Source organism: Myxocyprinus asiaticus, chromosome 15 (genome assembly GCF_019703515.2).
Source record: "Myxocyprinus asiaticus isolate MX2 ecotype Aquarium Trade chromosome 15, UBuf_Myxa_2, whole genome shotgun sequence".
Lineage (NCBI taxonomy): Eukaryota > Metazoa > Chordata > Actinopteri > Cypriniformes > Catostomidae > Myxocyprinus > Myxocyprinus asiaticus.
In genome coordinates, this window is record NC_059358.1 from 36,873,670 (window position 1) to 36,897,195 (window position 23,526).

Genomic DNA, 23,526 nt, shown 5'->3' on the forward strand with positions numbered 1-23,526 from the left:
AATTAAAATGTGCCTTATTCTTGCGATTTAATATTTGCTACATTTGGCTGTACTGCTGCTGCTGTTCGTATTGTAGGCTACACACACTGATGGCAGAGTTTTCTGAGCTTCTTGTCCATAAAACCTTTTTTTTTTTTATGTGTCCACAGGTTGGCCTACCGTTCACATTGCTACAAAGTGATACAGGCATGTTTTCTGTGGTCACGTCCATGCAAAATACACTGAATCCTCTGAAAAAAAAAAAAAAAAAAAAAAGAGAGAGAAGAATATCCTTCCCTCTACTTCATAGTTCATTACTCAAAATATATCAGTGAGATGTCTTGTTCAAGTTTGTAGAACTTGTTTTGGAAGAGTTTCAAAACTCTTTTCTGGTCTGGGTTATTCATTTAAAATTTGCTATATGCATTTTATTAGAGTAAATATTTCATTTCACATATGGTTTCAAAACATACTTTTTGTGTGGAATATGATGAGAACATTTGCTATAATCACCAATATAAAGCACATTTTTAGGTACACATTTTTTTTTCTTCTTAAGTGTAGGCTACTGTATGTCAACTGGGTTTCAGTTGGGTCAGACTCAGAGGAAAAGATAAACCTCCAAAAATAAATAAATTAATAAAGCTATTTTAATTAATTTACCCAATGGCTTAAAGTTTTTGCTATTGGAGGATTTGTGGAGCAACTCTTGTAAAAAATTTGAAAAGTAGGCTAATGGAATTTCTATCATGTTGTTAAACAACCCCAATTAGATCAAACAAGAATCTTTTAAACGAGAATTCACTAATTAAGTCTTTACACAGCCAAGTTGAAACTGCTCCGAGCAGGCTATGAGTCTGCCACAAATTCTGTGTAAAGACACAATGCTGCATAAAAACCGAAATAATCTATTTCAGCTCTGACCCACCTCAGTCCCTTTTTTTCTACTGCTTTGGTTCTGTGTAAATTAAAAGCAGCATCAGAGTTGGTGTAAACGCACCTTTTAATGGTATTTAGCCTATGCCACTTCAGATGCAGCTTCTGTGCAGCTTACTGTGTAAAGAGAGCACAAGAATCCATTAAAATTTGGGAACCTTTCTTCACTTATTTATATTGTGTGCTGATAGTGTGCTGATGAATTGAATTTATTTATTTAAGAGGTTAACATGTAATTTCAAAGCACTGTTCTTTTTTTTTATTTATTTTTTTTATTTTTTTATTTATCTGCTCATTTTATTTTGACTGGTGTAACGAGGAAGTTTCATGGGGGGTGAAAATTTAAAAATGCCTTGAATAAAATATTTTTTATTTATGTTTTAATATGTATTATTTATATATATTAGGCTATATGTTTTATTATTGTTATTATTATATTTTCACCACTATAAACTAAAATTATGGAAAAAGTATTGAAAAAATGAATTTCAGTTTATTCAGTAGGATCCTTTATAATTCTTGTCAATAACGTTGTCATTCTGCATGTAAATTCAAGATTGACCGGTAGATGTCGTCCTCGTCCAGTTCACCACGGCCAGTGTCCACACTTAAAGGAAATTCATTATTTACAGAAGTGTATGACTTTCTTTCATCTGCTGAACTCAAATGAAGATTTTTTAGAAGAATTGATCAGCTCTTTTGGTCCATATAATGCAAGTGAATGGGTGCCAAAATTTTGAGTCAGCATAAAAGTACTCCATAAGACTCCAGTGTTTAAATCAGTGTGTTCAGAAGTGATATGATATTTGTGGCTGAGAAACAGATCAATATTGAACTCCTTTTTTTAATATAAATTCTCCTCCCTGCTCTGTCAATCTCCACTTTAACTTTCACATTCTTCTTCATGTGTTTTTGGTGATTCACATTTCTAGCATAAAATCACTTAAATATTGATCTGTTTCTCACCCACACCTATCATATCACTTCTGAAGATATGTATCAAAACACTGGAGTCGTATGGAGTACTTTTATGATACCTTTATATGCTTTTTGGAGTGTCAAAATTTTGGCACCCATTCACTTTGCATTGTATGGACCTACAGAGCTGAGATATTCTTCTAAAAATCTTCGTTTGTGTTCTGCAGAAGAAAGAAAGTCATACACATCTGGGATGGCATGAGTGTGAGTAAATGATGAGAGAATTTTTCTTTTTGGCTGAACTATCCCTTTAATTCCAGCAGATGTCACTCTCTCACCAATAGCCGCTCATCCTGCAGCGAGAGCTCCGTGATTGCTGCTCGGGCGGATGTAGAAGGAGTGACCGCTATAGGAGGGGCAAATCCAGGCGAATTGAATCGGTCACTGTCCGCGATAAGGGGCTTGACCGAAGGCTTGAGATTCTCGCGAGGTGAGCCGACAAGTCCTGCAGATGTCTTCAATAAGGCGATTGCACTATTTTTACGCTTCGATGTCTCTCCATGCGTGATTTTATCAGTCATTATGATGATCCAGTTATTCTAGAGAGGGAGATGAGACATTGTACCCAGATCACAGGGGGAGGGAAACATTACAACCAAAGTGTCCGAGGCTGCACCTGATATCTAACAAACAGGGAAGAAGAAGATCTGGCTCTATCATTCCGCTTCACGTTTCTGTTCATGTTTTATGTCTCTTACTATCTGGAGTTTGCTTCGTGCACACATTATCCCGGACACCAAACCGCAAAATGAGTGAGGAAATATCAGATGTCCCGAAAGAACTGCTTGGTAAGGATTTCTCCTCAATTGCACTGCGTATATTATCGCGTGACAAAAACAAACGACCCGCAATTAATTAGAATGATCGACTCGTGCGTTCCAAATGTTTTAGCAGTGAGTTGTTATGATTTAAATTCAGCGATGGAGTAAGTGTTTACAGTGCTTGCTTAATGATTGTAATACCATAAGAATAAACAGCGATTATTCAAAATGACCAAATTGTGTAATCCTATATGTGAGTTGGAATTACTGTTTAATTTGCGTTGGTGTTTGTTTAAGGGGTTGTTTTTGTGATTGTAATTGACATGCCTTTATAGTGCGTTATGCTATTAGGGTAGTTACAGTGTTTTTGTGCGCTATTGTTGAATGTTATGATGTTTTTATCGTAATGTGTACACTGCTGACGCATAATAACTGCAATACATACAATTAATAGCTCTAAATAACTGCAGTCTCTAAAATCCTACCCAGAGAAACCAGAGAGACAGAGAAGTAACAGTATTGTACTAAACCATGCATTCAATCACAGTTGTCTACAAACCCGCTATTGTATGGTGGAATTTGTCTGTTATTGTGGGAAAGATATGAAACCATCACTGCAAATGAAGTCATGTCTATCCCTAAATCAGTTTATTGGAAGTCCAATATTGATCACCCAGTGTGCAGTGTTTGACCCTGACTGTAATGTTTACTTAGCCTATACAGTATGTGTACAGCAATGAGTATGTTTGAAGAGTATAACATGAATCTGAGTTCCAGGATGCAAAGGAGTTGGATGACAAGTCATATTGCCTAAACAGTGTGGGAATGTGTTTCCTCATAACTAGGAGTTGACGGTTTTTGTCACATTTCATCATCAATCAAAACACATATGCAGGCAGGCACTAAAAACATAATGATTTTCATTTCAGAGCAGAAATAGTATTATTTGCTTCCGGTTAAGACGATCCGCAGCCTTCTTTCCAAATGGTAACTGGTTAGAATGAAATAAAAGAATGATTAATATTGTTCTTTTTTTTTAAAATGACAATACTCTGTGCTAAGGGTGAGTGAATAACCAGTTGCAGTGTTGCCAGATCTCGCAAGAGAAACAAGTGACCGGGTCTGAAAAAATAAGCCCAAAATAAGGGACTTGCATTACCCAAAATTAGCAAAAATAAGCCATTCTATTTTTTTACCATCTGGGGGAATTACCAGCATAGAAATCATAACAAGCATAGTATACAGTAGCCTATATAAAATAAAGCCAAAAGTGGCATTCATCTGATAAAAATGTATAGTCAGGACATTAATAATGTGAAAAATTACTATTACAATTTGAATTTTTTTTTAACTACTTCAAAGAGTTCTCATCAAAAAATCCTCCACGTGCAGCAATGACAGCTTTGCAGATCCTTGGCATTCTAGCTGTCAGTTTGTCCAGATACTCAGGTGACATTTCACCCCACACTTCCTGTAGCACTTGCCATAGATGTGGCTGTCTTGTCGGGCACTTCTCACGCACTTTACAGTCCAGCTGATCCCACAAAAGCTCAATGGGGTTAAGATCCACACCACTCTTTTCCAATGATCTGTTGTCCAATGTCTGTTTCTTTGCCCACTCTAACTTTTTTGTTTTTCAAAAGTGGCTTATTTCTTCCCATAAGGCCTGCACCCTTGAGTCTTCTCTTTACTGTTGTACATGAAACTGGTGTTGAGCGGGTAGAATTCAATGAAGCTGTCAGCTGAGGACATGTGAGGCGTCTATTTCTCAAACTAGAGACTCTGATGTACTTATCCTCTTGTTTAGTTGTACATCTGGGCCCTCTATAGTCTTTATTCATCAAAACAATGATTGACTGAAGAGTTTCTAGAGAAAGCTGTTTCTTTTTTGCCATTTTTGACCTAATATTGACCTCAAGACTTGCCAGTCTATTGCATACTGTGGCAAGTCAAAAACAAACACAAATACAATGTTAAGCTTCATTTAACAAACCAAATAGCTCTCAGCAGTGTTTGATATAATGGCAAGTGATTTTCTAGTACCAAATTAGCAATTTAACATGATTACTCAAGGATAAGGTGTTGGAGTGATGGCTGCTGGAAATGGGGCCTGTCTAGATTTGATCAAAAATGACTTTTTTCAAATAGTGATGGTGCTGTTTTTTACATTAGTAATGTCCTGACTATACTTTGTTTTTTAATCAATTAATAGCCTAAATCTCTTCTCAGTAAATTTACTGTAATAAACTTTTTGAAATTTGTTCAGTTTTCATTTTCGTTCCTTGAACTGTTTTTAGTCCTTGTACGCTGCTAAAATCATAACAAAGAATGATCCAACTGAAGAGTATTTACTACTAGAGTAGGGTTGCCACCCGTCCCATAAAAAATGGGATCGTCCAGTTTTTAAAGAGGAAAAGTGTTGATTCGATTCGGGATGCGATTTGTTCCATATTTTAAGCTGGTCAGATGGCGTAACACCGAAATCGTTAAAGATTGTTAATTTAACCATGATATTCTTTGTAAATGTTGCCTAAGGTTACTGAGGAATGCGCATGTGCGTGATTAGACTGGATAACAAACTTCAAAGGATGGAGCCCAACAACAAGTCAACACAGTGGAAAGAATTAAACATTTCTGGGAGTACAGTGGAAAAAGCACATACACTATAAACAATACCCATTTATACACACCAATTTAAAATATCGACTGTACCTCACATTCGCATATATATGCGCTCAAGTACTTTGGGGAATCCCAGAGTTTTACGTAAGAGGGAAACCCCACTATTGCAGCGCAATTCCGCTGCAGATCATGACAGAAAGTTAAGGAAACAAACACGGCAACAACTCTGGAATATCTGGAAATTAATCAAAGCAACAGAGAATAAAGTAGCAAAGAAGGGGAAATTCCGTTGTTGTCCAATTCCATATAATTCCATATAAATGTAGTCATTTATTTCCCTGAACTGGCGATAAAGCCTATGATTTTCCACCATAAACAAACATGTAAGTGCATCCTATTTGTAAATCCCCACAAAGCAGTTTTCACCTGTATGCATCAGTGTGGGATCAGGATCAGTAGGCGACGTGGCCTTGTTTCTGGGTATATGAATATTTTTCAGTGTGTTTCATGCTGCTGAGCGAACAAACAGTCTGAGGAAACATTGCACAGCATGTACAGGCTGTTCCTCTGTCCCTGCCCCGCAGGCTGCCCATGACACAGTCTCAACACAGATGCTCTTAGCCTTGAAAGGGAAGAGGGAGACAAATGTGGTGGATTAAAAACAGAAAGGGGACCTCATTAGCTATGCAAACTCTTGTGTAACAGGTTTGAAATGATTAGTCTACGTTATCGACAACGTCGAAATATTGTTGACAAACATTTTCGCCGTCGAATAGACATTTGATCTCATTTAACGTAGCATGAGATCACATTAAACTCTGATGACGTGTGAGAGCAACACTGCAGCTCACGCCTGACTGAGGAGAAGAAGAATTACTCAGCTCACAGTCCAGATGCGCTCCAAACTTTCACAGATTCAGGTGATGTAGATCGCAAAGTATGAGGGAATTATAATGCAAAAATACAGAAATAAAGTAAATACAGAAGCACTCTCATTGTGGAATAAGTGGAGCTGGAGCTGCCGCTCTGCTGAAGCAAAACTTGCGTGTCGAGCGTCTTTAAAGGAAACACCCCCGGCGTTACATCTTAAATGCAGTTCTATTTAATGCGTTATAGCTTTATTAAAGTTCAAATAATACGGAAGCAGATCATGGAAAATAACTACAAACTCTGAAACTGGCATTTCTCTGTGCTATCAGCGCCTCTTCTATGAGTTGCTCAAATGTCCCAATCTAAGGGGAGAATTGAAACTGCACCCGGCTGAGGCACACTCTGTCACGGGGACGCTCATCCCTCAAGCGCGCATGCTTAATGCAGCTAGATTATAACGTGATGGCTCACACATTATTATAACATAATACAGTAAATATGTCACTGTGCATTTCTTAACGTGAAGAAAATTGGCAATACACAGCTTTATTAATAAGAGAGAGTTAGTTTTTTTGTGAGTTAAAGATGGATTGAAGTGAACAGAAAGGTGAGAGAGGGAAGTCTTCGCCCCATTATACACTGCAACAAAATACATTTTTGTTTTGTTTTTGTTTTGGCTTGTTTTCCCATATAAATATCTAAAACTCCTTTAAAACAATGTACATTTTCTTTAGCAGCTATACTGCAGAATAAATTTTTTTTATCTGAGAATGTTGAATATAATAGTTTAAAATATTTGTATTTTTAATATCTAAACATCCTTTAAAAAAGATGCATTCACATGAGAAGCAGCATATAAGATATTTAGACTTGCTTTTAGAGAAAAGATCTTGAATATAAGTATATTTTGTCTTTACTACAATTCCAGAAGTATAACCACATGAACAAATACGCTTATATTTAAGATACATTCTCTTAAAGCAAGTCTAAATATTGTAAATATATTGCTTCTCAAGTAAATGTATCTTGTTTTAAGGATTTTTAAACAATTCAGTAAATAAAAATTGCTGCAAAAAATACTATTGTTATCAAGTGTTTTGTCTTGTTTTCCATTTAAAATTAACTTAATAAAAAGTATTTTTAGGGGGGCCTGGGTAACTCGGTGAGTAAAGACGCTGACTACCACCCCTGGAGTCACGTGTTCGAATCCAGGGCATGCTGAGTGAATCTAGCCAGGTCTCCTAAGCAACCAAATTGGCCCGGTGGCTAGGGAGGGTAGAGTCACATTGGGTTAACCTCCTCATGGTCGCTATAATGTGGTTCTTGCGTGAATAGCGTGAAACCTCCACACGCGCTACGTCTCCGCTGTAATGCGCTCAACAAGCCACGTGATAAGATGCGCGGATTGACAGTCTCAGACGCAGAGGCAACTGAGATTTGTCCTCTGCCACCCAGATTGAGGCGAGTCACTATGCCATCACGAGGACTTGGAGAGCAATGGGAATTGGGCAGTCCAAATTGGGGAGAAAATTAAGTATTTTTTTTCCCTTTAATTCAGTGAATGCTATTTATAGGTATTTTTAAGAGATGATTTTGTCCTCATTGTTAGTAAGCACGTTTAATACAACCTTTTAAGTCGGGGCACAAGCTCAATAATCGGCTAACGATTAATCTTTGCAATAATCGCCAAATAGTTGAATAATCGTTCTAATAATCGTTAGATTAATCGATTATCAAAATAATCATTAGTTGCAGCCAGTGTAACAATGGGGTAATTAGCAGCAGACCTTCCTCTGTGAAATGAGCAAGAGAGAGTGGCCTCATTGTTTTACTGGCCTAATGTGGTGTGCTGAGATTTTGCAGGAAAAAAAAGAGGCATTGTTCTTTTACAGAACAGAACATGCAGCAATGGTTGTTGACTGAATTCTGTGTGTGTGTGTGTGTGTGTGTGTTTATAGAGTATGTGGTTTGGAATTTGTGTTCCTAATTCATACATTCATGTGTGCTTGTGAGCGGCTCGCTGTGGTGCTCATCATTAAGAACTACTATATATTTGTCACCATGTTTTGGTGTATCTTCTATTATAGGAGTAGTTCACCCAACCCAAAAATGAAAATTCTGTCATTATTTACTTGCCATCATATAATTCCAATCCCATATGTTGTTGTCTTTTCCATGGAACACACAAGGAGAATTTTGAAGAACCTTTACACAACTCAAGCTCCAAAGAGGACAAAAAAAAAAAAAAAAAAGAAATTGTGAAAGCATAATTGAAAAGAAGTCCATATGACTCGTACACAATACTGTATATACCAGGTCTTCTGAAGTCATATGAAGCTTTGTGTGACAATAAGACTGAAGATTTTCAATGAATATCTTCCACTCTGTTGCAGCTCTCAAATCAAATATGGTGGCGGGGAAGATTTTCAGTGAATAAAGGATTACATTTTTGTCTTGTTTCTTACACAAAGCTATTAAAGACTTAAATGCAGTTCAGAAGTCATATGGACTACTTTTATGGTGCTGTAATTGATGCAAAGGATGCAATTTTGAGGATATATAAAATATTTAAACTGTCCATTATTATGCGGCTCTCTGGAATATTCTATTCAGTCATCAGGTATTGCGAATCGTCTTTTCTATTTCTTGTATGACTCAGTGATATTTACAAGCTTATGAAATAATTTCAACTCAAATCAATATTTCATGTCCATTTATTTATTTCTTTGGCTATTAGTCATATAATAAGTGGGATAATAAGAAGTAAGATGGTCATTTTCACAATATACACAACTTCCAGAACTCTGATGCAAACTGGAGGGGGAAATCAGCTGTTTCTGGAGACTCCATGCACTCTTTCTTCTGACATAATGACTTAATTTTAACTCAAATCAATATTTCAAGTCCATTTAATTATTTATTTGGTAAGTAGCCATGTAATAAGTAGGGTTGCAAAATTCTGGGAATTTTCAAAGTTGGAAGCTTTCCATGGCAATAAACTGGATATTTGCAAAATTGCAAGTCAGCCTATAACAGGGAACTTAAATGTAGTTGGAAAAAAAACAACAACATCTTGCAGCATAATCTTGGTTAAAACAACCAGATTTAATGCAAATTCTGTTGAATTTCTACCCTGCGCATTCCTCAATCAAATGCACACAGCACGCTACTAACTGCAGGCTACTTACTACAGCAGGACTATTGAAGTCACACTACTGCATTTGAGCCCAAGGACTACATCCAGTCAAGTTTTGATGATATTGCTAGGGTAAATATATTTGATCTATGGTATTAAAGTTTAACTAGCAAATACTAAATCAAAATGTGTTTATACAGTAGCTAGCTAGCCAGTAAATCAGAAATGCTAAATGTAAGCTAGCTAACACCATTTCATTGACAATTTAAGAGGCTAGCTATCATGGTGCTAGCTAGCTCAACTGTGGTGCTGTTTCTTCTGCCTTCTGCTAGCCAGATTTCTGTTATCATACAAGAACGTAGGTTATAGTTTGATTTAGTATGCTGACTGAGGAGTGTTCATCTATTCATCTAGCCTATTTCTATTCATTTGTCCAGCATCAATTGTAAAATATTTTTACCATTCCAGAATATTCCAATTGTTTAGCTAACTATTTATATATCTGTGCATGGCAATGCATTAGTGTTTTTTACAAGCTTTTTTCTAATCTTATTCTACAGAACAATGCCACGTGCGCCATCTGATGTGTGGATACATTTCACCTCAGCCAATGTAGAAGGAAAGGCTGTGTACATTTGCAAATACTGTGCAAAGACCTATGTTAAGAATGCCACAAAGATGCAGCAGCATATAGCCAAGTGCCCAAAGTTTTTTCCAGTATTTCCAAAATTCCCCAGCTTAACTTCCCATGGAAAGTTTCTGGAAAGTTTCCGGAAATGTACCGGAAATCCGCCCCTTTGCAACCCTAGTAATAAGTGAGAATAAATGGTCATTATAGCAAAATAAACCCCTTGAGGGTGATACAGGACCCCTGTGCTATGTGTTGGGGTCCTGATCACCCTGTTGTGGTTTATTTTGCAGTAATGACTGGCTGACTGTTGATTATCCATTACATAAGTGTTTTCATTTACTGACCATCAGACTTATACACTAAGAGACTGTTTAGCAGAGTAAGTGATGCCCTTTTTGAAGAGTGACTTCATGCCAAAGTGTTGCCACTATTACAATTGCACCTTGACAGCAGACATGACCCTCTTTTCCCATAATTCCAAAGCTGGAGGAGAGTCTGTATGGGTGTGAAAAATCGTGTAAATATGACTGCTGGGCACGATCTACACTGTGCCAGACTTATGAACTACTGCATGATATGACATTAATGTGATACAGCTTTTTATCCCCCATCCATCTCTTTGCTAAAAAAAAGTATTGGGGCTCTTGTTCATATTGTATAAGAGAAAAACAGCAAATAAAACTAAAAACCTTTTTTTGTATATATGAAATTACTATGACGTCACACTGCAGGCAACCACGTTTATGGATTCTTTTGAGCAGCAGAGTTCAATGGTCAGTATGGGCAGTGCTGCAACTTTAATAATCTATTTAAGTTAATATAAGTTATTATAAATGGATGTCTATGGTTTACAGTGAAGAAATATGTATACTGTAGGTTCTTTCTGAACTACTGACAAAAGTTTAACTTGTTTAACTTGGTTCAATAGGCCGGTATTATGTCGGACAAGTACCATGTTTATGAATACACATCTTCACGTGCTTAAATGAATAATCTGGGTTCAATAAAAGTTAAGCTCAATTGACAGCACTTGTGGCTTAATGTTTACCACAAAAATTTATTTCGACATGTCCCTCTTTTTCTTTAAAAAAAAAAAAAAAGCAAAAATCAAGGTTACAGTGAGGCACTTACAATGGAAGTGAATGGGGCTAATTTTTAGAGGGTTTAAAGGCAGAAATGTGAAGATTATACTTTTATAAAATTCTTCTGATAAAACTTGTGCATTATTAAAGCTGTAAAATTGTTTACATCATCATTTTTACGGTTGTTTTAGGGTTTAAGTCTACACTGTGTTACGTCATCATGGTAAAGTAGTTTTAAAATTGGCTATAAATTTACACAGAAAAGATTATTAAGTGAATTTATCACACACAAATCTTGTTAACTTGCATATTGTTTATATGTCTTGTGGCTATAGTTTTTGAAAAAATTACTATTGTAATGTTTACGGATTTGCCCCATTCACTTCCATTGTAGGTGCCTCACTGTAACAGATTTTTGCTTTTTTAAAAGAAAAGGAGGGACGAGTCAAAATAATTTTTTTTTGTGGTAATAAACATTATGCTACAAATGCTGTTGATTTGAGCTTAACTTGTAATGGAACCGGAATATTCCTTTAACACACTTCTAAAGCCTGAGAAATGTGTCATTTAAAAATGAAAACTACCTTGAGACATGCAATATGCATCTTTACTGCTGAATTATCTGTCCACATACAGTAAAGAATAATATTAGATTTCATTAACAAATCCTCTTCAATATTCAAACTTATTAACATACAGTTTCAGAACTATTTCAATATTTTTACTCGCATGTCTTTCACAAATGGTAGCCTTTGCGCTGCGGTGGTGAGACCGGGTCCCGTTTGTCCTGTTAGATCTTACATGGTGGAATAAGATCATTATTACTTCACATTTCAGCTCAGATCTGTCACAGTGGTTGCACTTCGGAAATTAGAAACAGCCGTTTGCATAAACCTTCGTAAATGGTTCAAATCTCCCAAAAGCAGCTTCGGGGTAAGTGGGTTTTATTAGAACAGACATGATAACAATGAGCGTGATCTGTGAAATATCTGAAATTATGTCAAATCTTGAGTTTGTCCTGATCCACCAATCCTGATGAACATTTAACAAAGCCTAAATCTCCAATAATAGTTTAGAAACGGTGGTTCAACCCCACAATCAGCACTTTTTGGGCATTTTCAGCTCCATTTGAGTTAAGTGGCCTTTGACAGCAGTTCTTTTCTACTGTGTCAAAAGAACCCAGAAGTGCTGCAGTCGAGTGTCAGTTTATAAGCAGTAACTTCATCTATTTTTGCTGAAGTTCAAGATATGAGAGCATTTTAACTACCCTTAATATGTTCACTCGCCTATAATTCTGATCTACTCATCTTGCAGAGAGCGTTAAGGATGCTGTGGGGAGGAAGATCAAACTGGTGGTTAAGAAGAGAGTTAAACTGGAGATCAAAGGAGACAAGGTGGAGAACAGAATCCTGGTAAGTAATTTTATCCCCTACCTTCATTTCTGCATTCCTGCCTGCCTACATTCCTTCATGCTTTCCTCCCTTCCTGCTGAACCTTCCTTTCTTCCTTCTTGACTTCTTTCCTTGCTTCCTGCCATCCTTCCTGACTTCCTTACTACCTTCCTTTATTACTGCCTTCTTCCCTTCTTGCCTAACCTCCTGCCTTCCTGCTTGCCTTCATTCCTTGCTGCCTTCCTATCTTCCTGCCAAACCTTCTTTACTTCCTTACTGTCTTTTTTCCTGCCTGCCTTCCTTCTTTTCTGTCTTTCTTTCTTCCTCCCTTCTTGCCTTCCTTCCTTCCTGCCTTCCTTTCTTTCTGCCCTCCTTTCTTCCTGCCTTTCTTCTTGTCTGTCTTTCTGCCTTCCTTTTTTCTGCCTTCCTTTCTGCCTCCTTTCTTTCCTTCCCTCCCTCCCTCCCTTCCTCCCTCCCTCTCTCCCTCTTTCCTTCCTTTCTTCTTGCCTTTCTTCCCTCCTTTCTTTCTGCTTTCCTTACTGTTTTCCTTCGATCTTGCCAACTATGTTTCCTTCCTTTTTGCTTTCCTTCGATTTTGCCTTCCTTCGATCCTTCTTACCTTCCTTCCTTACTGCCTTCCTCCCTTCTTGCCAACCTTCTATCCTTTATCCTGGCCTTCCTTCTTTTCTGTCTTTCTTTCTTCCTCTCTTCTTGCCTGCCTTCCTTCCTGCCTTCCTTTCTTTCTGCCCTCCTTTCTTCCTGCCTTTCTTCTTGTCTGTCTTTCTGCCTTCCTTTTTTCTGCCTTCCTTTCTGCCTCCTTTCTTTCCTTCCCTCCCTTCCTCCCTCCCTCCCTCCCTCCCTCTTTCCTTCCTTTCTTCTTGCCTTTCTTCCCTCCTTCCTTTCTGCTTTCCTTACTGTTTTCCTTCGATCTTGCCAACTATGTTTCCTTCCTTTTTGCTTTCCTTCGATTTTGCCTTCCTTCGATCCTTCTTACCTTCCTTCCTTACTGCCTTCCTCCCTTCTTGCCAACCTTCTATCCTTTATCCTGGCCTTCCTTCTTTTCTGTCTTTCTTTCTGCCTTCATCCCTTCTTGCCTTCCTTCTTTTCTGCCCTCCTTTCATTCTGCTTTCCTTTGATCTTGCCTTCCTTCCTTCCTTCCTTCCTTCTTTCCTGCCTTCCTTACTGCCTTCCTCCTCTCTTGCCATCCTTCTTTCCTTCCTTCTTGCCTGCCTGCCTTTTCTGTCTTTCTTTATGCCTTCCTTACTTCTTGCCTTCCTTCTTTTCTGCCTTTCTTTCTGCCTTCCTTCCTTCCTGCCTCCCTCCCTTCTTGCCATCCTTCTTTCCTTTTGCCTTCATTCTTTTGTCTTTCTTTATGCCTTCCTCCCTTCTTGCCTTCCTTTCTGCCTCCCTTCTTTCTTTCCCTCCCTCCCTCTTTCCTTCCTGCTTTTCTGCCCTCCTTTCTTTCTGCTTTCCTTAGATCTTATCTTCCTTCCTTCTTGCCTTCCTTTCTGCCTCCCTTCTTTCTTTCCCTCTCTCCCTCTTTCCTTCCTACTTTTCTTTCCTCCTTTCTGCCCTCCTTCCTTCCTTCCTTACTTTCCTGCATTCTTGCTTTCCTTTGATCTTTCCTTCCTTGTTTTTATGCCTTGCACGTTCTGTCCTTATAAATTAGTAGTAGAGAAGTGTGGTTTAGCACTGTAATGTCTCTGGCACAAGTCTCAAGATGTGTTTCGGCCTACAATATCTCTGGTTCCCATGTGGTGCTGTTGTTTAGGTATTTCCAGTGCACTCATGATGGTCTCTCGACCTGATCTCCACGAGCAAAGCAATGGGTCATTTGATTTGGCTGCAGCTGAGAGAGAATAATCTCTCCCCAATCACATTTACACCTGGATGAGTGCAGTTAGAGAATGAGGCATAACACCTCTCTCAGGAGAGGCAGTATCCTCTTGTTTTAGACCCTTATGAAAGTACTAAGAGTGACGCAGCTTCACATTGACTCTAATGTGAGTCTTAGCTGTTGTTTAGGTATTCCTTTTGGAAAGTTGATTTGTTTTTGTTTTATTGAATAGTCTAAATTAATCTTGGGAGTGTTCTGGAGAGATGCCATAGTCACTTAAACTCATATCACTATTAGTTTGGCAGGACTGCTGTGTGGGGTTGTTGTGTATGTTTGGAGAGGGGATGTCTTAAGCTTTTTACATTTATTAATAGCACTGGGCTTGTTGTAGACTGGTTTATTTAGCCTTCAAAGTCATTGCAGTACAAAACAGAACAACACATTTTCTGTAGAAAAGGGAAGCAGGTTTGATTCTGGCCTGTGTCAGATCCTGATCCATTTCCCCCATATTTCTCCCCAGTAATTTTCTGCCCCCCTCCCCTCTACTGTTCTATCAATTAAGTGTTAAAAACCTACAGATATTGAGAGATTTTGCTGTAGAATATTTTGGGGGATTTTTTCTTCTGTGGTGTCATACTCGTCTGTTCTACATTTCTACATTTGATTTTGAAATTAGATTCATTTGTTTCCAGTAAAACAAAACATTGAATTCTTGATGCCTGTTGGAACACCATTTTTAAACATATGGTGCTGTCATATTAAGTGATTTTATGCATTTCAGTTTCACTCAGATCATGAGCAGACACTTGAAATTACAGTGTCAAATCAGATCAGTCACACGAACAACAGTAAACCTGGTTTATTAGAGCAACTGTAACCACAGATATTTTTGCTCTGAGTGTGTCTAAGTCTGACTAGTGATTTAACAGTTAGCAGACAGCCACACACACACACACACACACAGACTTTTTCACATTAGGACTTGTGTTGGTTAAGCACAACAGATTCTGTATTTATGAAACAGTACAACATATTTTCTGGAGAAAATATGAAAGAGTTGTTGTATAGAAACATAGTGAAAGAATAAGACAGAGAGAGAGAGAGAGAGAGAGAGAGAAAGAGACTCATGAGAGAATGAGCCAATGCTGGAATTTCCCTGGAGTTAACTGGGAATTCTGTGGTGATTCCTGAACTCTGTAGATGAAAAGCTGGCACCTTACTGTTTTTAAATGACTGTGAAGTTAAATGACTATTTTGAGGATTTGTTGGCTCAGGAGGGAGATAAACGTTCTGAGGGAAGTGACAAAAATTACAAACAAACAGTGAAGCCAACTTTTACGATCCTCCACCAAAGACCCAAATATATGTAGGAGATTAGAAGGCTTATTTTTCTAATTCAAAATGAATATTCTGTCTTTGCATGTTTCAAAAGTACTTAACAGGTATTTACCTTTTGTAATTTACAAAAAATTGAGTTTCAGTTCCTGATTGAAACATGTAAAAAAAAACAAAAAAAACCCTGAACAGTTTAAAAAAAAAAACTCTGTTAGTCTGACTTTAAAAAAAAAAATCAGGCTGTACAGGCTGGTAGTCAGAATAAAGCATTTACATGATGTTATAAAAAGACAGATTATTGTTTAATTCTGACTGAAACTGAACTTTTAAGAGTGCATGTAAATGTACTGAGTGAAACTCTAGGTGTGAAGAACACAGGCCTGAGCTGTGGCGGGCCGTGCGTTTAAAGTCTAGTCCTTCAGTGTGATTCATGCCATTAAGAAAACACAGTTTCACAATGAATAATATACCCTATGCCTTTGGGCATCATACATTATGTCGCAGCTAACTAGTAATACCAATTGACATTTTAAAAACACGTCCATGCACGAAAGCCAGAACTTGAAATGCCTAATTTTAACTGCAGCTTGTCTGTCTTGTGAAATGAACATCTCCTGAACAGACATTCAAAAATCATAATTTTTCATATGAATCTACCAAGGAGGTTTTTAATGCCTGGAAATATCTATCTAATAATATTTGTGATTTAAATGTTGCTTGCAATACATTTGTTTCGTCAGGGTACACGGTTATGCTGCATTCCATTCAAGTTGGATGTGGGATATTCCTACTTGATATCTCCGACCATAAATGCATTCCATTCCCCGATATTTGGAAGTGCAACGCTCCCGTTAGCTTAGCAGAGGTTTGACTCTCATTAGAGATGTCTCCTAGCAACCCAACTGATAAACAATGCTGCAGCGCTAACATTTGTGCTACAGGTGAACGATTATCAAAAGAGATTATACTGTTTTATACACCTGTTTCTGCAGGCGTTTGTTAAACAAGCTTTAATATCAAGTAATGTGGAAACAAACTCATTTAGTGATTATTATTTAATAAAGTGAATGTTTATCAATTACTGTGTATATCTCCCTGAGTGTCGACATGTTTGTGTAACATCATGCCCCTGCCTACAAGTTGTACTTCTGATTTAAAGATGCATTCCATTGCACTTTTCCTAGTAGGAAGTTGTAAAATCCGACTTTCTGAGTTGAATGGAACGCAGCACTACTTTTCAAAACTTGATCCGACACTGAATGCTCAAGCAGCCTAATTTACACTTAGAAAACTCCTGATGTTGCTATAACAATGCAAAAAGCACTTACCAGTTTACTCGGTGAAAATCAGTCCTTCTTTCCTGTTTAATAAATTAAGCAATCACACTGTCATGCAGAACATCTCGTGTTTTTAAATCCATAAGGATCTCTTTCTCAGTGGTGATGTGGCAGTGACAGCCGACTTGTCAGCACAGATCTTGATCTTTTCGCTCATGAACTACGTACATCACTTAAAGCGTGATTGCATCACTCAAGGCCAGCTAGAAGGCCTCAACCGGGACATATCCTAAAGATCACACCCACCAAGAACAAATAAATCAATCTGATTGGCTGATGAATCTGACAATCTGGCTTTAGATGCCCATTCATTTGCACTGTTGAGGGATTCTGAAGAAATTCTGAAGGCCTGATGGGGTGGAGCTCAGACTCACGTGCTGCTTCGGCTTTGGGCTTTGGGCATGTGATTTGTGAAACGGTTGTCACACTTCGCTTGTAAGCATCAAGGAATTCTGACTGGATAAACTGTTCGTTTTTCTCTATTTGTTTGTAGATTAAGAGTGGAAAGCGATTAAAAATACATAGGCAAAAAGGTGATTGAGAATGAAAGGATGAAATTTTTTTTATTTATTTGGCATGTTAGGCCAGCAGAGAAGGCTTTGCTGGCCCTGAGAAATTGCCACTTGGTCTGAGGGAATGAAAGAATGCAAAAACATGGTTTAATAATATCAAATCAGAGGACTGCTTGCCAGGAGACAATAGATACAGACAGGAACAGTGAGAGAGAGACAGAATTTAAGACCTTTGTACAAGGATTGATAGTTCTGGACTTCATTTCTTGTGTGTAGAGGGGGGTGGGGGGGGCACTTCAAACAATCAGACAGTCATACAGTAAAGCATTCAAACAGCACTGTGCCCTCAGGCACTGGCTATCTCCCTCTCAGACTCCAGTTCTGGCTTGCCTTGTCGAAGAAAAGATATTATTTCTTCTAAAGGCCTGCGTGTGTCTTCTAGAACTGTTCGTGTGTTAGCACAATTTAAACCCTGCACGGTCACCCTGTGTTTATATGTACTGTGTGGCTTTGAGCCAACTCTGTAATTCCTCTCGGTCTAGTTGGCAATTGCTCACCTGAGCTGCTTAGACCTGTAACCTGTATCCGTTAGCTGGTGTCTGGGCTACCGGCCAACAAACCCAACTCTAGGAGAAATAAGCATATCACCCCTCACTCATCACATCGGCTTTTAATTGGATCCCATCTGCCTTGCTTGATACACCTTGAAATAACTATATTCTTAAATTTGGTTGCCCTAAGTAGGGGTGGGCGGTATGATCTAAATCTTATATCACGGTATGAGTAGTTTTGCATCATGGTAATGGTTTATTTTGCAATATAGTTATTTTTGCTGGAAATTCAATCCATAACTGTGTATAGTGTATTAGTGTTTGTTTAACTTGTCCCATAGGTTTATTTTTTATAAAAAACAAACAGATTTCAACTTTTTCCTTTTTGTCAAATTAAACTTGATTTGGAAACCTTTTTCAAATGCCTTTTATGTTCAGATTTTACTCTTTTTGCCTTATGCCAGACCCAGACTTCCTATATTAATCTATGAAAATCCATTATAAAAATACAATTTAATACATGTTTACAATTATTATAACAAAAAGTGAAATATACATTAAAAAAAAAAAATTATTTTCACCATTGTGGCCTGATGATTATTTAATTACTGTGACAGGCCTAGTTTTAACCGTGTCTTATGCACCTTGTGACATAAATGGTTGTCGGTTCACCAGTGTCAAATTGTGTCATCCATAATAGAATGGTGTGGAATTTGTAGTTTTCAATGAAAAATTTCAGACCTTTTGTTGGGCTATGGACGTCTGCTGAAGGCTGAATAATAGCAGGGGAAGAGGGAATGTGGCCATCTGTGTGAACCCATTCAATGCCAGGTTCCTCATGGCAAACAGGGCATGATTTTCACAGTGACTGACCTGGCCAGGTAAACCGCTCATTGTTTACACTGCTTGTCATATTGTCCAGTGCAACCTACAGATTAGAAGCACTATTTATTAAATGACTTCGATTGTTGGCAGTCAGAAATTTTGAATCTCACTTACTGAATGGATTATAAATATTGCATAATGGGGCCATCAGGACCCTCATAGTGCTCAACTGTTGAACAGAAGCCAGGTGAAAGAGGAGGGCCGAACTGTGTGTGTATGATCTTTCTGTTAAATTCCACATCACTGTGTGGGCGTTGGGCTTGAAGCTGTTCCTCGTGGCTTGCTTTAACGTGACAGCAGAGATTACAGTGCACTGCGACAAAGAGCTCGTGATGCTTAGGGTCCTAATGCCTCTTAGATTCTCATATTCAGACTGATGCTCAAAGACTATGAAAGAAATATACCATGAACATGGTTGTCTTTGAGAAATTGGATGTAAACATTTAAGGATGTGTGGCTTAAAAGTGCAAGAGATCTGCAACCCAAAAAATTGGTTGCTTTGTTGCCAGTATCAAGTTAGTTTATATGTAACTTTGGGTGTCTGTTGACTTGGGGGTTGTATTTATGATAAAGAAATAAATGTGTATCTATATATATATATATATATATATATATATACACACACACACACACACACACACACACTGGCAGTCAAAAGTGTGGAATAATGTACAGATTTTGCTGTTTCGGTAGGAAATTTAATTCACCAAAGTGGCATTTAACTGATCACAAAGTATAGTTAGGACATTACTAATGTAAAATACAGCACCTTCACTGTTTGAAAAAAATCATCTTTGATCAAATCTAGACAGGCCCCATTTCCAGCAGCCATCACTCCAACACCTTATCCTTGAGTAATCATGCTAAATTGCTAATTTGGTACTAGAAAAATCACTTGCCATTATATCAAACACAGCTGAAAGCTGTTTGGTTCGTTAAATGAAGCTTAACATTATCTTTGTGTTTGTTTTTGAGTTGCCACAGTATGCAATAGACTGGCATGTCTTAAGGTCAAAAATGGCAAAAAAGAAACAGCTTTCTCTAGAAACTCCTCAGTCAATCATTGTTTTGAGGAATAAAGGCTATAGATGGCCCAGATGTACGACTAAACAAGAGGATGAGTACATAAGAGTCTCTAGTTTGAGAAATAGATGCCTCACATGTTCTCAGCTGACAGCTTCATTGGTTTAAACAGGGTTTTCCATGCATGTTCAATGAATGAACATGCACCTGTGGAACGGTCGCTAAGACACTAACAGCTTACAGACGGTAGGCAATTAAGGTAACAGTTATAAAAAATTAGGACACTAAAAAGACCTTTCTACTGACTCTGAAAAACAACAAAAGAAAGATGCCCAGGGTCCCTGCTCATCTGCGTGAACGTGCTTTAGGCATGCTGCATAGAGGCATGAGGACTGCAGATGTGGCCAGGGCAATAAATCGCAATGTTCGTACTGTGAGACGCCTAAGACAGCGCTACAGGGAGACAGGAAAGACAGCTGATCGTCCTCGCAGTGGCAGACCACGTGTAACAACACCTGCACAGGATCGGTACATCCGAATATCACACCTGCGAGACAGGTACAGGATGGCAACAACAACTGCCCGAGTTACACCAGGAAAGCACAATCCCTCCATCAGTGCTCAGACTGTCTGCAATAGGCTGAGAGGCTGGACTGAGGGCTTGTAGGCCTGTTGTAAGGCAGGTCCTTACCAGACATCACCGGCAACAACATCGCCTATGGGCACAAACCCACCTTCGCTGGACCAGACAGGACTGGCAAAAAGTGCTCTTCACTGACGAGTCGTGGTTTTGTCTCACCAGGGGTGATGGTCGGACTCGCGTTTATCGTCGAAGGAATGAGCGCTACACCGAGGCCTGTTCGCTGGTAGTGGGATTGATATGGAGGTGGAGGGTCCATCTGGGGTGGTGTGTCACAGCATCATCGGACTGAGCATGTTGTCATTGCAGGCAATCTCAACGCTGTGCGTTACAGGGAAGACATCCTCCTCCCTCATGTGGTACCCTTCCTTCAGGCTCATCCTGACATGATCCTCCAGCATGACAATGCCACCAGCCATACTGCTCGTTCTGTGCATGATTTCCTGCAAGATAGGAATGTCAGTGTTCTGCCATGGCCCATTGAGCACGTATAATATATATACATCGATCAGCCACAACATTAAAACCACCTGCCTAATATTGTGTAGATCCCCCTCATGCCGCCAAAACAGCACCAACCCACATCTCAGAATAGCATTCAGAGATGCTATTGTTCTCACCACAATTGTACAGAGTTGTACAAATGTGCATCATGCCACAGTCCAAATCACTGAGTTCACATTTTTTCCCCATTCTGATGGTTGATGTGAACATTAACTGAAGCTCCTGACCCGTATCTGCCTGATTTTATGCACTGCCCTGTTGCCACACGATTGGCTGATTAGATAATCACATGGATGATTGTTGATGCCAGATGGGCTGGTTTGAGTATTTCTGTAACTGATGATCTCCTGGGATTTTCACGCACAACAGTTTCTATAATTTACTCCGAATGGTGCCAAAAACAAAAAACATCCAGTGAGAGGCAGTTCTGTGGATGGCAATGCCTTGTTGATGAGAGAGGTCAACAGAGAATGGCCAGACTGGTTCGAACTGACAAAGTCTACAGTAACTCAGATAACCGCTCTGTACAATTGTAGTGAGAAGAATATCATCTCAGAATGCTATTCTGAGATGCGGGTTGGCGCTGTTTTGGCAATATTAGGCAGGTTTTAATGTTGTGACTGATCGGTGTATGTATGTTTTTTAACATAAGTGAGTGTAGAGTCTTCTATGGGTACATGTGTGTGTAAGAATGTTCTCATTGGGGAAGGGCAAGTGAAAAATGTGTTATGAATGAAATTCTGTGCATGCAATTAATCTGACACACAAAATGTTTTTTTCACTGCCGTCTGCTTCATAGATAATTCATGAGCTTTTGAGTGCTGAGGTTTGGAGCTGTTTACTGTACTAACACATACAGTCTGGTGTGATTCACATTCCACCTGCACTTAACTCTATAATACACACACACTTAAGCACTCTTGTCTGGGACTGGTGTAATGAGTCCACAGGGGAAGATCTTCTCCGTAAAGCCTTCACCTCTGTCTGCAGCACAAATGCTTGACCATTTCACATCACCTACTAACAATAGCCAGATCCTGCTTACACATCACCTCAGCCACTTGTCTCAAAGGTGAACTTTGTTTGCTTTTCCCCTAAAAGGAAGTGGGGAGCTATGTTCCTTTACAAAATTTCACTTTGAGTGGTTTGTTGCTTCCTTTAAACGTAGTTAAATATGAACTTTAATTCTGAGGTGCCACACAGGCTAGCCTGAGTACTCTATGTACTGTATCTCCTGCCATCTTTGGTCTGTGGCTTCACTAAGGCAGTTTTTTATCCTATTAGATAGGATAATTTTGTGGTTCAGATCATCAGCGCAATTTATTACCCACTTTCCGAAATATTCAATTCTGAATGGTCAGTCACAGCATTCTGTGGTCAATTTGTTTGTATAATGACCACTAAATTGTATAATTGACTGTTATCCCATGCATTGAGTATAGAGTCTTTTGTTTTTCCAAACCAGTCCACTCAGGCTTGGATGATGTTTTCTCTTTCTCTAACACTCAATACACACGCACGCAGGCGCGTGCTCTCTCTCTCTCTCTCTCTCTCTCTCTCTCTCTCTCTCTCTCTCGCTCTCTCGCTCTCGCTCTCTCTCTCTCTCTCTCTCTCTCTCTCTCACACACACACACACACACAGACAGAGACAGAGAGAGACAGAGACAGCCCCACTGCAAGCCAGCTGCTGATATCTTTTGAAGATCACATATTTCATCTCACCTCTGAGCTTGTGTCGTCTCTTGCCTCTTTCATGTCAGGCTCCTGTGTTGCTGCGTTTCTCTCAGTAGCACGAAGGATTCTTGAGGGACAAAAAAGCAAGAAGTGAAAGGAAATGCTTTAGTCCTTCTCTTGGATTATTGGATTTGTATTTAGTCCTATTGTGGTGGGGTGAGCAAGAGACGTCAAGGTGTGGCATTAAGCCTCGGAGAGGCATTTATTGAAAATAATAATAAATAAATAAATGCAATTTTAATAAAAAGGGGAAAATAGTGTCCAGGGGGAATAGTGTTCAAAATAAAGGGGAATCTGGCATCCTCATGGTGAAAGGGGGCATAGTGTAGGATAGGGAGTGTCCAGAGGAGGATCTAGGACGTGGGCGGTGTCCGGCGGCCGCACGCGCTCCCCTCCATGGTCCGTGGCGCAAGGGGCGGCAGCCTGGCAGTCTGTCTGCCCTGGAGCCGCTTTGAGCATGCTCCAATACCCCGGTGTCACATCATATTTGTGCCGGTGGTCCAGGTCCGGTGCGCATCTAACTCGGACGGACCCTCCCCGCTCTGTTCCTGGATCTGCAAGGATGCCAGTGTGTGCACACAAGGAGATAGAAGCTGGCCCCCTGAGATGAAGCGGGCTCTACGTTTATTTGGCAGCGGTTACGAGGCCAAACACACATCAGGTGTGCCTCGTTCCCCCACTGCCCAAACAAGGCTTTATAACCGTTCGCCTCTTCTATCTCCTGCCCACTCCCTTCGTGAGCCTGGCTGAAGGACGGCCCTCAGAGGTGCAACGACGATGAC

The 23,526-nt window shown here is 39.2% G+C and overlaps 1 protein-coding gene across 3 annotated transcripts in view; it reads left to right on the forward strand.

The window, feature by feature from the left end:
- The first annotated feature begins 2,255 nt into the window (after positions 1-2,255).
- The window catches only part of LOC127452959 (F-actin-uncapping protein LRRC16A-like), a 175,574-nt gene continuing 154,303 nt past the window's right edge, over positions 2,256-23,526 (forward strand). For all 3 annotated transcript variants that reach the window (XM_051718871.1, XM_051718873.1, XM_051718872.1), the window contains exons 1-2: positions 2,256-2,681; positions 12,310-12,407. In XM_051718871.1, the coding sequence (XP_051574831.1) occupies positions 2,642-2,681; positions 12,310-12,407 (138 nt within the window). In that variant the 5' untranslated portion in view covers positions 2,256-2,641. The remainder of the gene's footprint in view (positions 2,682-12,309; positions 12,408-23,526) is intronic.